Source organism: Centruroides sculpturatus, unplaced genomic scaffold (genome assembly GCF_000671375.1).
Source record: "Centruroides sculpturatus isolate CEXI.00-Female unplaced genomic scaffold, Cexi_2.0 scaffold116, whole genome shotgun sequence".
In the NCBI taxonomy this organism is placed as follows: Eukaryota; Metazoa; Arthropoda; class Arachnida; order Scorpiones; family Buthidae; genus Centruroides; species Centruroides sculpturatus.
In genome coordinates, this window is record NW_019384401.1 from 727,613 (window position 1) to 744,296 (window position 16,684).

General features: G+C 29.3%; 1 protein-coding gene across 1 annotated transcript in view; it reads right to left on the reverse strand.

Annotated features, from left to right (window-relative positions):
• Positions 1–5,391: 5,391 nt before the first annotated feature.
• The window catches only part of LOC111618669 (protein KTI12 homolog), a 42,540-nt gene continuing 31,247 nt past the window's right edge, over positions 5,392–16,684 (reverse strand). Inside the window, exons 4-9 of the mRNA XM_023360227.1 lie at positions 12,625–12,680; positions 12,465–12,538; positions 12,205–12,364; positions 8,969–9,031; positions 8,821–8,889; positions 5,392–5,552 (exon numbers count right to left, since the gene is read on the reverse strand). Of these exons, the coding sequence (XP_023215995.1) occupies positions 5,412–5,552; positions 8,821–8,889; positions 8,969–9,031; positions 12,205–12,364; positions 12,465–12,538; positions 12,625–12,680 (563 nt within the window). The 3' untranslated portion in view covers positions 5,392–5,411. The remainder of the gene's footprint in view (positions 5,553–8,820; positions 8,890–8,968; positions 9,032–12,204; positions 12,365–12,464; positions 12,539–12,624; positions 12,681–16,684) is intronic.

Sequence of the window (16,684 nt, forward strand, 5' to 3'; positions counted from 1 at the left end):
CCGTTTTGTCTAGTTAAAACTAGAATTTACTGCTAGTCAAAAATGAATTTGAGTTAAAACTAGTTTTAACTAGACAAAACGGGTTTTAACAAAGACATTCAGTATAAACTAGTTTCAACTAGTTAAAACGCGTTCTAACTAAAAACGGGTTTTGACTGTAACATATATATATAAGCAAAAATGCATTAAAGTGAAATATACATATATATTTCATATTTATTGTGTACAGGCACAATGAAGTGACGTTTTTCTCAACACTAGGCTAGTTGAATCTTTTATTTAGTTAGATTCAACTAGCCTAGTGTTGAGAAAAACGTCACTTCATTGTGCCTGTACACAATAAGCAAATACAACACGGTTTCAACATCATCAATATATATTTCACTTTAATGCATTTTTGCCTGATGTGCTACTTTCAAGAAATATATCTATTGCATTAACCAAAAATAACCTGTGTATTCTGCAATGTCCATATCCTAAATCACTTTCAGCATCACCACCATAAGTCATTCAAATATGATATTATTATTCAAATATTTGTCTTTTAATTTTCAAATTTATCATCAATAATATTTGCAATACTTAAAAATAGTTTACATTAAGTTTCTAATTATTATAAGTATTGTGTATCATTTATCTTTTAAATTATTACTTTACAGTTCTTTTCAATTTTTAAGTATTATATTATAGCACTTTTTTTTCATCATTTTTACTTTATAGGCATTAAGAGAGTCTTTAACTGAGCCTATGATGGGTTCAGCTGGGCTCATAATGGTCAGGGACATAGTCTGACATCATCAGTAATTGATTTTTAATTATATCAAATACAAAATTATTATTGTCTTTTAAAATAATTTTATAGACAATTATGGTAATAACTTTTATATTTAAACAAATTATTAAATTATTTGATGCTAACATCCAAGATCTTTTTCAATCTTTTTCAAATATCCTAATGCCTGATAAAAAATAATCTTATTCACATTTGCTGTCATAATATGTTAATGTTCACACAATCCTATACTGTGTTCAGAAATTAACCGAATGTACTATCAAGATTTTTACATTTTTGGACTTAGGACATCTTGAAATGTTGAGAAATGCAAAAAAAATTTGGGGGTAATTTCTGCATGTATGGATGTTAGCGAGTGTGGGGTGGTATGATTTTGTGCACCCTCGTTGAAGCTTAATAAAACTCCTGTGCTTTTTGTCAAAAATTTTTAAATTTTGCAGGGAGGTTTGTTTATTAGGTGGATCGATGCTATTAAATTTTGATAGTTAAAGGTTGAGGGGGGGAAGATAATGGGGGTCGTGTGTATCTCCAGTAGGGTCAGACTTAATGACAATTTTACTTCTCATTAGCATTTCAATTTTTTATAAAACTTATCCCTACCCTCAAAATTAAGCCTTTTGCCATTTTATAAGTTAAAAATATAAAGTTTAAATAAAATATGATAACAGACAGCACCACCAAAATTTTAAATGTTACCAGGAAAGTTGAGCAGCTCTTTGCTGGTTTATTTCTATTGTGAGTTACCGGGGACCAATAGGGCGAGTGGTTCCCAAAATGCCACTTAATCGGCAACGGATTGACGAGATCCACTCATGTGGTTTTTGGATGGCCTAGGAGGGTCTTTAGTAATATGTCAAGTGGGGAGGTCAGTGGGAAAGCCAATAGTTGTCCAAGGTTTGCTCTATCAAACCTTGGAAAACCTGGCTACCTGTCTCTATACAGGTAGCCAGGTTAACACATAGAAGTTTAACACATAGATAGATAGATAGATATCTAAAACTAAGAATATACAGAAATATGGAATATACACCTAAAGCTACATGACTAAGTATTTACATGCACTGTTCGCATTTTTCCTACATAGAGAGAGAGTTTACTACATATGGATATTGAAATACCTCTGAGAGATGCTGTTCTCTGTCTTGGTTGAGGTTGAGCTGTAATCAATGTCTTCCATTCTTATAAAGGTGATTCAGACCATCATCTTCTATGATGAGGGAGCCTTGGAAGGAGTCTGTTCTATATGGCATCTTGGAAAGTCCACAGGTGTTGGCCATCTATGGTGCATGGATCCTCTTCTCTGGGAGAAGTTGCTTCCCAAAGACAAACACCCCAAAGTGAGGGAGCTTCATCCTTATATTCGATTTTGCCTGGGAAAATGATCGGGTGAATGACTGGCAATGAATCTGCAGGTGTGAGGTCAGAGGTCTCCGTTGATGACATTATGATGTTATCCAAATGAAGCTATCATGACCATATTTGGTTCAATTCCCTCTATTTACTTATTCAACAGTTGACTTTCTCCTCCTTTGACAGCCAGTTGTTTAATCTAATGCTTGGATGTTATATTTCTCTTCCAGTTGTTGACAGAACAGGTTGTCATTCAATCCGTTTCTGTGTGATGTTTTCTTAATGATCACAATGGAGAAATAGGCTTAATAATTTTCTTAAATTTAAGCAAAATCAAGTGCTCGATCTCACACTATTTTGTGATTATACAAACTATGCCTACATTGGAAGCTTGTAAAGTACTATTTTATTTTTCCGACTTTTCCAACGATTATCGACACTACTGTGTGCCAGAAATAGCCGTTCCCTAACGGGTACTTTACACGGATTCGTGTTAGTGTGCCAGGCCTGGACTTTAAGCGTGCACCGAATTAAATAATGACAAAGTTTGTCAATAATAAAAATCAAATATTTAATTTAACTTCTAGTAATAAACTATATACAGTATTTAGTAAAAATCAAACAATAATTTATTCAATGAAATTCAACAAGAATCAACCCGACAAAACTCAAATCAATCTATTTCTAACTTAATTCTATTCCCCTTTGGAATTCGACAAAATCAAAGACTTAACTTATAAACAATAATTCTTATAAATTAAAGATCCTAATCGTCACCTCAATATACTAGGAACCTATTTCCTCAAACTATCAAGACTTTCTATAATCGTCGATCCACAAATCAAATAACTTCAAAATCGCCTTGGAACTATTTTATCCTATCGGACACCTCTCTCGTTCACTGCTACGAAGCTCGTTGCTACCAGGAGTTCCCCTCGTCCATTTTCACTTGAGACTCGGGATTTATAGTGTGAGGTGACATCACAATTCTGAATGAGATCACTCCCCTCATTTACATACTTATTCGCTAACAATAAATTTTTTTTTCTATTTGTCTGGCAGCCTATTTTCCGACAATCCTTGCTAACCTTTAACATTATTCTTTTTCACAATTTTCGGGACGTTTTTATTCTTTAAGGTTTANACTTATAAACAATAATTCTTATAAATTAAAGATCCTAATCGTCACCTCAATATACTAGGAACCTATTTCCTCAAACTATCAAGACTTTCTATAATCGTCGATCCACAAATCAAATAACTTCAAAATCGCCTTGGAACTATTTTATCCTATCGGACACCTCTCTCGTTCACTGCTACGAAGCTCGTTGCTACCAGGAGTTCCCCTCGTCCATTTTCACTTGAGACTCGGGATTTATAGTGTGAGGTGACATCACAATTCTGAATGAGATCACTCCCCTCATTTACATACTTATTCGCTAACAATAAATTTTTTTTTCTATTTGTCTGGCAGCCTATTTTCCGACAATACTTGCTAACCTTTAACATTATTCTTTTTCACAATTTTCGGGACGTTTTTATTCTTTAAGGTTTAGCGAGTCCCTAATTCGTGTTTGTGGGGTCTCCCCCCCTTTTCTCGGTGCGGACTTACTTTTTACTGCTCGGGAAGCGCAAGTGTGCGCGAGTTTTTCTACGGCGCTTTTCTTTCGTCAGTGAGTTGGTTTTTCTTCTATTTTTATGTTCCTAAGGTGAATGGTGAGGAAACCTTCGTCTTAACTAAACATAAGCCCCAAACAAAAATATAATAAAAGCAAAATAAAAGTAAAATAAAAATAAAGCTCAGACTTGGTTCCTTACAAGCTATACTTTTTGCAAAGATTCTGGTGAATCATTGCTGCTACTTTTCTTATGCTATTTAAGATAGTTAATTTGTGCAATTTTCTTGCAACAGTTTAATGATATACTTAACAGTTTCCTCATTCTCTTGGCAGATGTAGATCACTGTTAACAGTTTCCTCATTCTCTTGGCAGATGTAGATCACTGTTAATTCAATCATGTTTTAATTGTATTCATAATGCTTGTTCTTGTGTAAGAAGAATGAGGCTTATGGTTNTTAACAGTTTCCTCATTCTCTTGGCAGATGTAGATCACTGTTAACAGTTTCCTCATTCTCTTGGCAGATGTAGATCACTGTTAATTCAATCATGTTTTAATTGTATTCATAATGCTTGTTCTTGTGTAAGAAGAATGAGGCTTATGGTTTCTTTTTAATCTTTAAAGATTAAAAATTCCTTTTCTTAGACACTCCAATGTACTCATATTGTCAACTTTTCCTCAATATTCTAAATATATATAGCATTAGATAACTTTATTCTTCTAATGTTCCTTTCCTGTTAACAAATCAAAAAGTGCAGATGGCATTATTATTATATTTAATATAGTTTTTTGGTAATTCCATCTCAAATATTCCATTTTTTTCCATTTCTGTTTATTTGATAATTACATCTACAATGAATTGCTAATGGAAATAAAATGAAAGAAACAGAGAAAAAATGTAATGTTCGAGACAATATCATCTAAACTGCATACTATTACATGCTATGTGTTATGTTCAAACAACAAATTTGGAAATGCAGGTATATAGCAGTACAGTTTATTTAAAGGTTTAATACCATTTGAGCAATTTTTATGAAATATAATGTTGTATAAAATGATGTAAAATGTTTCTGTTTACACAGTCTAAAAACAGTACACAGTTCCTTTACAACATAACAACACAATTAAACTTTAATATATCAAACAAGTGAGTAACACTCTGGCACTCCACAAGCGAGCAACACTCAGGTACCCGACAATTATTTTATAATCACAACACTGGTTCTTGACCAGCCACACAGCTATACACTCTGGTAAGCACACTGGTCAGCTCCCCGGTCAGCACTCTGGTCAGTTCTGACTTGACACACCAAAAAGGAAAGCGCACAATTTTTCCCTCTCTAGGCAGGACAATCTCACCCCGCATTCTTAGAGATACAATTACATCAACCCACCTGACACATGTGACCATTCTGTGAACTGTACATCAACGCTCGATAACATACACACACCTGACACGTGTTACAATTTTGTTTAATTGTATGTCAGACTTAACATATAATCCACTGAAAATTATATGCTACTGTGGGTTACATATAGGAGTTATGGTAATTAAAATCATCATCTCTAATGAACAATTATATTAATATAAAAAAATATTTGAAATTATATTAAATAAAATACATCAAAATCATATAATAAATTTTTTTATTATAAACTATTTTTTAAATACTGTACATATAAGTTAGGAATTTTTTTCATATCATCAACTGGATGCATCTTTGTATATGAAATGAACTGACGCCTTAATCTTGTTAGTTCTGGCATTGTCAATGTTCTAGTTAATATAATGTTTTCAACATTAAAGAAAATAACATATATCAAATTTCTCAATGAAGTTATAGTTCCAGTTACTAAATCTCTAACTGCATTAGAACTAATTTTCGATAATATCTGGCCGGCATTGCCATCAATCAATTACTAAATCTCTAACTGCATCTCTAACTCTAATTGATTGATGGCAATGCAGTTAAGAGATTTAGTAATTGATTGATGGCAATGCCGGCCAGATATTATCGAAAATGTAGTTATAGTTCCAGATTTATCTATATACAATTATATTATTTGTAAAATGATATATTCTTATAAAATTTAAGTATAGATTAATAATATAATCTTGAAACAGAATAAAAATATAGATTTTTGTTGATTTATATATTCAATGTTACTAGAACTTACACTTTTTAATTTAGTCCACAATTCTTTAATGGATGAAGGCAGAAGACTTGTCTAAAAATATGACTAGGAAAAATAAAAAATAGAAATTTGGCTGTTGTAAACTGTAAAATGTAAACTGATAAGTCTATATTTTCTGTTTCAAAATTATTTAATAAATCTATGACTAAATTTGTCATTTCTCTTTTAATGCAATATCATAGTCACAATTTTGGTATAATGTAAATCCTAAGAGTTTAATAAATGACATGGTTAATCTTTCTCATTTAAAATAAATTATAAAATAGGTTACTTTAATAATGCTTGTTCTTGTTTACCATAGTTACTTTTTTCTGTATTCCATCAGAAAATTTATTTAATACAAGTTATCATTCTATCCATATAAATTAGAACAAATTACTCAGTAAACTCACATTTGCTCTGTTTCCATCAATGGTGGTTGCAGGACTGACTCCCGAAAAACCCAGGGGCATGGCTATTCCTTACATCCAAGATCATTATCCAGTGAAAGCTCTATATGCCCATGCACAGGGCTAATATGTCTTACAATAAGATATAATGCTTCATTAGAAAGTATGAAAATATTAACACAGTGGTACCTCAGTATATGTCTGCTTTAGAATACATCCAATTCAGAATACGTCCTACGTCCTGCTTGACGAAACAAATTTTGCTCGGTATACGACTTAATTCAATTATATGCGCCATCTATGAACAAGTAGCACTATCGGTGTACTAGGCCAGACTACTAGGCCAGTTCGTGGTGCCACAGTTTATAACTTTGTTAAATTTCTTCTGATTTCAATTTGTAAGTAAAATTTTATTTTTTTTATTAATCATGAATTGCAAAAAGACAAATGAAAAGCAACAGAAAACTAAAAAAAAAATGATTAGAATTACAATGGAACTGAAAAAAAAAATTATTGAGAAATATGAAGGTGGCATGCATGTTTGAGATTTAACTGTTGCATGCCATATTCCGAGAACAACGATATCGAAAATCTTGAAAAATAAAGACATTATTAAATCTGCTAACATGGCGAAAGGGGTTAAATCGATTTCTAAACAGAGATTGACGACATTAGATCATGTTGAGGAATTGCTTTTGCTTTGGATAACTGAAAAACAGTGTGATGGCAACAGCATATCAGAAGCAATTATTTGTGAAAAAGCTAAAAAGATACATGCTGATTTCATGAAAAATCAAGCAGGAACTAACCAGGAAAGCAAGGTGTTTAAAGCCAGCCATTTTTTTTTACATGAAAACGGATTAATCATTTTTACATTACTTCTTATGGGAAAGGTTGGTTTGGTATATGTCCTATTTGGTATAAGTCCAAATATCAGGAACGGATTAAGGTCGTATACCGAGGTTCCACTGTATCTTGCTCACATTTTATTCATTTTACATAGTGATAATTTAAATACAAAAAGTAGCTCTGATCAATTTGTTGGCTGATCCTCTATATTTAATAATAAATTGTGTAGCAATCTTTGCAAGTCCAAAAAGGTTGAGAACCACTAAATTAAATACTTAATTTTATTTTAATTCATAATTAGCACTATAAAACAATTTATAAATTTTATTTTGAAATTTTTATTATTCTTTATAAGCTCAGAATAATCATTTCTTGCAGATATAAATAATCAATCTTTGTAATATTCTCTCAATTCCATGCATATACTGTAATTCATATAATTAATTTTTAAAATTTTAGGACAAGAATTAAAATTAAATAAAAGAACACACAAAATACTGCATGACATTTGAAACTGTTTTGTTGATCATTTTTCTTATCATTACAAACTAATTTTTAAAGAGCAATGGTCATCAGTGTAATATAACAGTCACATGATAGCATATTTTAATTATTTCTACTAAATTCTTTAAATTCTATAACTTTAAGCCCAGTTTACAGTGAGTGACAAAATTTGCTTTGATAATTACTTTGACATCATACATCTGATGAGGTGTTCAAATTACAAAATTTTACCAGCCCACTAACTTATAATAAACCATTTATATTTAGAAAATGTATATTTTCAATATGAAACAAGTATTTTATAATTTCATTTAATTAAAGAAATAAAGATTTATTTCTTTAATTAACTGAAACTTTACTTCTTTAATTAAGTATATCAATTTTCATTTATCAAATTTGTAACAAAATTTTGAATAATCACCAATTTGATAACAACTGTCATATAATTTGACATCTTGATTAATTTTTTGTTCATTCTCCATGCCTTACTCAGGAAAATGGTAAATAACACTAAATAAATGAAAATGAATTGTTGTATGGTTTACAATCTCAAAGTTCACTAAATAAATTTCTGAACAATAAAATTCGATTGGTTCAATTCTGTACTTGTGCAATTTCTGTGTCATTTAGAGTCAAATTACAAAAAACTACACAAAAATCACATAGTGTGAACCTAGCTTTAAAGAAATCTGGTAATGGTGTCTAAACTCGTTAATTTAACCATAATAATCATGGTATTAATAGTTTTTGTTTGTGAAAATATGTCTATTTTATTATTATTATGCCTCACTTTGTAATTTATGATTTTTAAGCATTGATAATGAAGTAATTTCATAAGTAAATTATAATTTTGCAAAAAAGAAAATTGTTTTATATTTGTTATATCATAATATATATTGTAAACTATGCTTATTTAAATGACATATATTATATAAATCATTTAAATATGCATAGTTTTATTAGAATTTAATGTTATAATAGCAAACACATTAAAATCTTTGAATCTATTTCTCAAATTTAAATTTTTGCATTTTTAAAATATTTTTTTGATTATTAATTCGCAATTTGAACTCAAATCAGATAATTCTTATATTCAAAAATAACATGAAACTAAAGGATATATGTTCTGTTGCACCATCAATAGAAATCAGATCTCCAGGAACAGATGTTTTTTGAGCATTAACAATTGTCTGAAAATTATAAAATAAAATTCAATATAGACTAAATTTTATATAAAATAATAATAATAATAATAATAATAATAAATACCTTTGTAATATTTTGTGTAATATTATCCAATTCATACAGAAAATTTGTTGCTGCTAATGGTTGCTAAAAAAAAGTATGATTTTAATTAATATTCTTGAATTTATTAAGTGCTATTTTAACGTTTCAAATATTACTATACAACTTAACTAGTTAATTAGTTAATTATCAAAAATCATCAAAACATAGAGCTAATTCAATTAAGTCATCCAATCATAATTTAGTTAGTAAATCAGCACAATAATTAATAATTGCTGTACTAATTAACTAACCAGATTAATTTATATTCTAAATTTAATACATTTGTCTGGATCAATTTTTGTCAGATATACAAATAATACGTTAGCAACAGTAATAATTAACATTTCCAACAGATGTAAACACATATATGAATAGTTTAAAAATTTTTGTTTTTAAAATTAATTAACTCAATCCTAATCTAATGGGTTTTAACAACTTTTGGCAATTTATCCTCATATTTATATTCATTGATCAGAAATAACTTTTGAGTATCTATTTGCTAATAAATATTTTATTATTCAAACTTTATAACACAGTAGCCCTTGTTATCAGAAGACAAAGAAAAGACAATATAACTGAGTACTAAAAATTTTGGGCTTATATTAAACAGATTATACATGCTTATGGAATCTCTATCCTCTATTCTTTCATCAGTGAATGTTTCTGATATAAAATAAGCTTAGTTTGGCAATACTAAATTTTATTTGTGGTTATATCATATTAAATGTCATTTAAGTAAACATCGATACCATGAATGCCTATTTAGCATTATTATTTCTTTAATGACATTTAAAAACAAATATCATCAATATAAAAACAAAATATCAGTTGTGGTTTTATTATATAGTACTATATTTCATAATATCAGGTCAGTCCATAAGTTCGTGCGCATTTTTATCTACAAAAAAAAACAACAAAAAATTTTAATTAAATCTTATTTCAATCTATAATATATTCACCATTATTTTGTACAATTTCTTGCCATCTTGATGATAGCTTTTTAATCCCGTCTTTGTAAAATGATTTCGGTTTTGAATCAAAATATTAAGAAATAGCCTTTTTTACATTGTTCTCATCCTCAAAATTCTGCAAACTGCAAAAAAGATGATAATCACTGGGAGCAATATCTGTCAAATATGGTGGATGAAATAAAATTTCCCAGTTGAAGTTTTTGAGTTGAGTAGTTGACGTTGTTGTCAGTTAGCTATTGACAGTTCATGTGGTATCCATTTTCCTAGCTTTGAAACTTTTCCAATTTGTTGTAGATGTCTATGAACAGTTCCATGGGATGAATTTAAACGTTCCGCAATTTCATCAACTGTTAAAGATGGTTCTGCTTCAACTAGTGCAAAGAACATCATCATCAAAGTCAATGGGTCTTCCAGTACGAGCCTTATCCTCTACACTAAAATCATTATTTTTAAATCTTTCAAACCACTTCTGCGCAGTCCTTACACTAATTACAGTTTGATTATGAACAGTATTTAATTTTTTGGCTGCATTTGTAGCATTCTCATCACTTAAAAATAAAAAGTATAAAACATGTCTCTTATATCCATGTGTTACTTCCATTTTAACGAAAATAAACAACTGAAATGTTCCCAATTCTGAACAGTATTATATGAATGAGATCCAATTTAACACTTCAGTGTAAAAATTATGACATTAGACTGGCATTTTTAACAGCAAAACAAGATTTTTCTAAAGGTCATAAAATACACACGAACTTATGGACTGACCTGATAAATCACTTATTAAAAATTCAAGTAATTTATATTTTTCAATAAAAATTATAAATATAGTTATTGAAAATTTAAAAAATAAATACTGAACATATAATAGATCATCAAAACTTATAAAATTACAGAGAGTAAAAATTCTCTAAAAAACAAAATAAAGTTACTACAGTACTATATAATAATCTTAGAATTTTCCCTTCAGAAATAAAAAAATTCCTTCCTTACACATTCTGCCTTTAACTCTTAAATTTCACACCTTTATGTGAATTGACTCAATACTGTCAATTCACAAAAAGGTATGAAATTTCAAATTCATAGAAACTTGTAAGCAAAAAGAATGGTCTTAAAATCAATAAAAAAACAACTTTTAATATCAAAAGGAAACATAAATGAGAATTGATCTGTCCACTTGTTTTACTTATTGAGATCTTGATCAATTTATTGTTTCACCTGCATTGGTAGTTTCAAGGACAATTGCAGGAATAAAATACTCGTATTTTGTTGCAAAAAGAAATTCAGTGGCAATTGATATTTTAAAATTTATCAACTCAAGTGCTTTTAAAATTTGGGAGGAAAAAAAAACATGATATATCCAAATCTACAATATAACAAAGTACAATGTAACAAAGGACTACTGTATTTAAATTTCATATTGTAATGTTAGAGACAAGTTTTACAAATAATATGGTAATTTTTAAAAGAAAATTGAGAATTAATAATGCATACTATTGTGATAAAAAATATTGGGAATGGTTCATTTAAACTGCACACATTTAAATTTTGATGAATAAATTAAAATCTTGCATTTTATTGAATCATTTTGATACTGTTTGATGACAGGAGTACTCTGACTTTTAAAATAATGCTGGTATTTTATGAATATACCAATGGAATACCAATTATCAAAAATGAACAGTACAGGTTTTATTATTTATATTTTCTATTAATAACTTCATCTTAGCTAGGAAGTAACTACTTGTTGTTTTAGTTACATGTTGGCAATAAGGTTTCAGCACATTACAACTTTGATAACTAGCTGATGATCTATTGTCTGCTTTTAAAATTTTGAATTTGGAAGAAACTCTTAAATATTTTTAAGATTTTAAATTTTAATACATTTGAGCTCCAAACTATACATTTTTATTATTTTTATGTTGTATTAAGTAATTAGCCTTCCAATGATGAGCTGGGAAGATCAAAAGTACTTGGTTTTTTTTTGTACTAATGCAAATTTTTCAGTAAAATGGTGTTTTACTCGAATAAAAACTTGAAAATAATTGTTGATTTTAAACAACTTAGATCTTTTTCAATGTCAACATATATAATTCAATTTTAAGTTTTCTTAACTGTATTTACAGAATTTTAAAAAAGTATGAATGTATTTTATATTTTTTTATATTTTAAACTTGAGAATGATTTTCAATTCTTGTTCAGTCTTTTAAAAATTTTAAATTTAATTATCATCAAATAATTGTTTACCGACTGAGTTGATTGATTTGGCGGTGGTGGTTTCTTCATAAAAAGTACTTTATGTATATCCGTAAAGGGAAGAGTTTCATCTGAATGAACTGTAAAAAGTGAAGAATCCCATCTATTTCTAGAATCTGGACATTCAAATCTTTGAATGAGTGCATCAAAACTGTAAAACATTTATTTTCAATAATAATTAATATATAATAAAATTTAAAATTCCATGTAAAATTAGTCAATTAATTTAATAAAGAAAAATAAGTACTTACACTTCTCTTGTGTATTTATTTTTACAATTTATATTCCATTCCCAGCAAATGTCTATACTTACATCACAATGTATCTAAAAAATAAGTAATTACAACTATAATTATTGAAACTATAAAATTATTTTTTACTTTCTTTTCAAAACTATAAAAGATTCCTTACCACACAATGAATAGTTTTAGCAGCTTTTGAAATACAATACAGTTCATATCGGTAACCTATTTGAAAGTAAATAATTCTTTAAAGTAATTTTCACAACAATAAAAATTGATAGAATATAACTGATTATTTTTGGAAAAAAATAAATTTTCTCGATAGTGTTTATTAACAGTTTCCTACTTTACTATATCAACATTATAATAAACAATGCTGTATCAATTAATATCTTAATCTTATATATATAATTAATTCAATACATACAAGCAAACTGCATTTTATTGAGATGCACAGTACATCATATATACATATTAAAATAAGATGTCATTTTTTTGATTTTTTCATTTCTTGATCAAAGTAGAAAGATTCTCAACTTTGGCCAAATCAAATCAGACCTGATGAACAATTTTGATGAAACACTTTTGATTTGAATTGACCCATGTAAATGTATGGATTAACAGCAAGGGCGATGATCTACAAGGGACAGAGTAAACATGTCCTCCCAACATTTTTGTACTGGCAAATTGTTACCTCTCCCAATGTATTTTTTTAATTTTTAATTCTAATTTTTGTAGTATGATATAAGTACCATATACAACAAGTATACCTTACTTTTTATAACTACTCAAAACTCAATGAGAAATTGCTTTTACTCATTGTCATTGGCCTGAACGTTCCAATATTTACTGTAAACAGATAACTAAGAGAGCTTTTTATCAAGTCTGTTGTGAGTTTGACCAACTAGGCCCACAATAAAGTGGCTAGGTAGTGAAGAATGGAACCAAACCTATCTGAACAGACTGCCCATAAAAATTCCTGAAGTTTCTTGACCACCCTGATTCTATCCCAGATTCCCCATAGCAGTAGGCTGATGCCTTAACTACCTCAGCTATCTGACCAGTCAAACTTTCAACATTGTGACACTATGAAAAGTTGTGCACAGGTTAGAAATATGCTAGAATGCATGGAAAGACAGAAATCTTTCCACACAGTTCATGTAACACACACACTTGCTACTAAACAGCACATAGTTGGTCTAGATACATAATTCTATGCACTATTCAAATGATAATACACTAGATCTAGATTTTAAAGTGTCTAAGTGTAACCATATCTTAAGAATAATGAAGATAATTGAAATAATGCAAAAACTGTAAATTAAAACAGTCTTGAACATAAGAATGAAATGTTTTTACCATATAATTAATGTTTTCAAAATATTTTCAGATTTTAAATAGAATCTCATTTTAACAAATTGCAGAATGGATTTCTTGAAATAATGAATTTTTTTCCCAGGTCTCATCAATAAATGTTATTTTATCTCCTTTTAGAAGATCTGTAACTTGGAATAATGGATATTTTTATAGCCCCATCTATTATAAACTTCGTGTTCTAGTTAATATTTGGGTATTTTCAGAAATTTGTAAAGTTCAGTGATGCACTTTTTACATCTGGGATATGTACAATTGAAGAATTGTACAAAGAGAGCAGGCCAATATGATTCAGGAGAAGCCACCTAATAAACATTCTGACACTGGTCCAAGTTGGTTCCAAAATTTAGCAAGACCTTCAAATATTTCCAAGTCATGAAGACCTTTGTGAAAAGTTTCAGTATAAACCAACAGGATGTACTATACTAATATGATGACATTGATAATATTGAGTGATCATTATATTCAATAGGCAGAAAGGCAACATCAAAATAAAACAAGATGGATGAGTTTTTAACAAATCATGAAGTCAAATGAAGTGCTAAAGAGCATATGTACTGTACTCTGCCTCTGTACTCTGGCATACACATATGGTATAATGTATGATATTGTAACTATCTATTTATTCTGTAGAAATATGTATGAGATCTCAAGAGGTATAATATGGTATAATGTATGATATTGTAACATACATATTTCTACAGAATAAATAGATAGAGATCTCAAGAGACTGAATAATTTCAAGTACTGGTATTTCTTGTATGCACAGGGTAAATAACAGATATCTTCTCGGGTGAGTGGGAAATCCATTGTTTGTGAAATAATGGAATCTCGGAACTACAGATGATTTTTGGCAGCCTGATCAATCTGTTAAAATGAGATTACCCTATATGTGATTTAAGACATAACTGTGAAATATAATAAAATTTGGAAATACTAAAATTTTGTCTGTATCACATGAGAATGGTGAATCAATACCTCAATACCTACAAAACTTCGTACACATTCAGGAGAATCTGGGAAGGACAAAGGCTATAATTTTCCATTTACAAAATAATCAGATTTGATAAGCTTTGACAGAATTATGATATTGTTAGCAAGAATAAATAGTTCAATCTGGTTCTTACCAAGTCTTTCACATGAATAGGAAGTTTTGCCTGGAGGTCAATGCATGTGAGGTAAATCATGATATTCAAATACAACAGGCTAATAATGTGGTTATTAACATGAAAAAGTGGACATCAGTAAAAGCTAGTCAAATGAAATTTGATTGGGTTAGCCTGTTATTTGAGCAAAATGTATAAAATACTGAACATATGACCATTACCAATTTTATTAGTGTTAAACTGTACCTAGAATTTCTTTCAATATAAAATTATGTTTAGTCAGATTATAGTGCATTGGATTTGCTATATTTCTGTATTTTCTGAACTAAATTTTGAAGATTTACTTCTTACTTTTTCACAAAAGTCTCTGGATATACAGTTGAACTCAGTTATAATGAGCATTAGTGGACCAGCAAGATTTCCTTGTTATAACTGTTACTCATTACTTCCACGAAGAGTAGGACATAACTAGGGGAGAATGGGCAGCTGCTTCAGGCACAAACACATAGATGGCATCCTGTGGGTGGCAAAATTTGTAGCTACACCACTGATAATTAGTGAAATCTCTCTTTTAATTTTTAATTTTAAATAAGTTGATTCAAAAAAGAAAAATATGTAATTACATTATTACACTGTATTTTTATTAATAGGTAATATCAATTATGTTGTACTTTATATAAACAATTTATTTTTTGTAATTAATTTGTAATTTCAGTCAGTCTTTTTATCTACAAATTTTAAAATTAATGTTTGCTTTATTTTTTTCATAATGTTAATACTGTCTATGATGACAAAGAAAACTTTCTACACACTTTGATGATTTTAGCATCATATAACTTGTGAATAATTTCTACTCTTCATAAACCTAAAGACATTTTCTTTTCTTTATAGACATCTTTCTCTTAGAAGGGTTCATTTCTAATTAGAGTATACAGTACTTTTACAATTGTAGTGATGATTAGGTAAATTGGCAGAGTAGAGCCAAAAGCTAATAAAGAAAGAAAGGGACAGTCTTCAAAACAAAAGTTAAATGATAAACAGGCTATGCAGATCGAAAAACTAATTATCCAGTAGTCATAAAACTAAGTGATTCTTTTAGTTTTATCTTCTCCAAGAATTCAGTACAGTAGACCCCTATAAAACGGGTTCCTATAATTACGATTCCTATAAAACTGCAAAAAAATTGCGACGGTATCCGTAAAAAACGGTAAAAAAAACTCCTATAATTATGTAAAACGTCATCGGGCAGCCGAACTACTTTCTGCGCAATCAAGCGCCACGCTACGGAGAGATTACTATCGTCTGTACAGTATTATATATAAATTATATATAAATTAGGTATTGTATATATAATTATATATTAACTTAATTTATTGTAACTTTATTATAATTATATATATGCTTTCCGCCGCCTGGCGCTACGCTACGGAGAGTTTAGGCGAACTATCGTCTGTACAGTATGGAAATTAGGTACCGTAAGTCTGATACAGTACTGTAATTTTATACATTTCTTCTGAAAGAAACATTTCTTACTCAACGGCGATAAAAATTATTTATATTAATGATGTCTCCAAAGTTCAGCGAAGTTTTCGCAGAAAAATAACATCAGAAATCGCGGCCGCGGTTTGCTGAGTTGTTCCGCGACGAAAACAAGCTTGAGCAATGGCGATTTCGAATGGTGCACACTCGGTAATTAATCCTACAATTTTTTGTTTATAGCGTAGTTTATACGGATTATTTCCAAAAAAA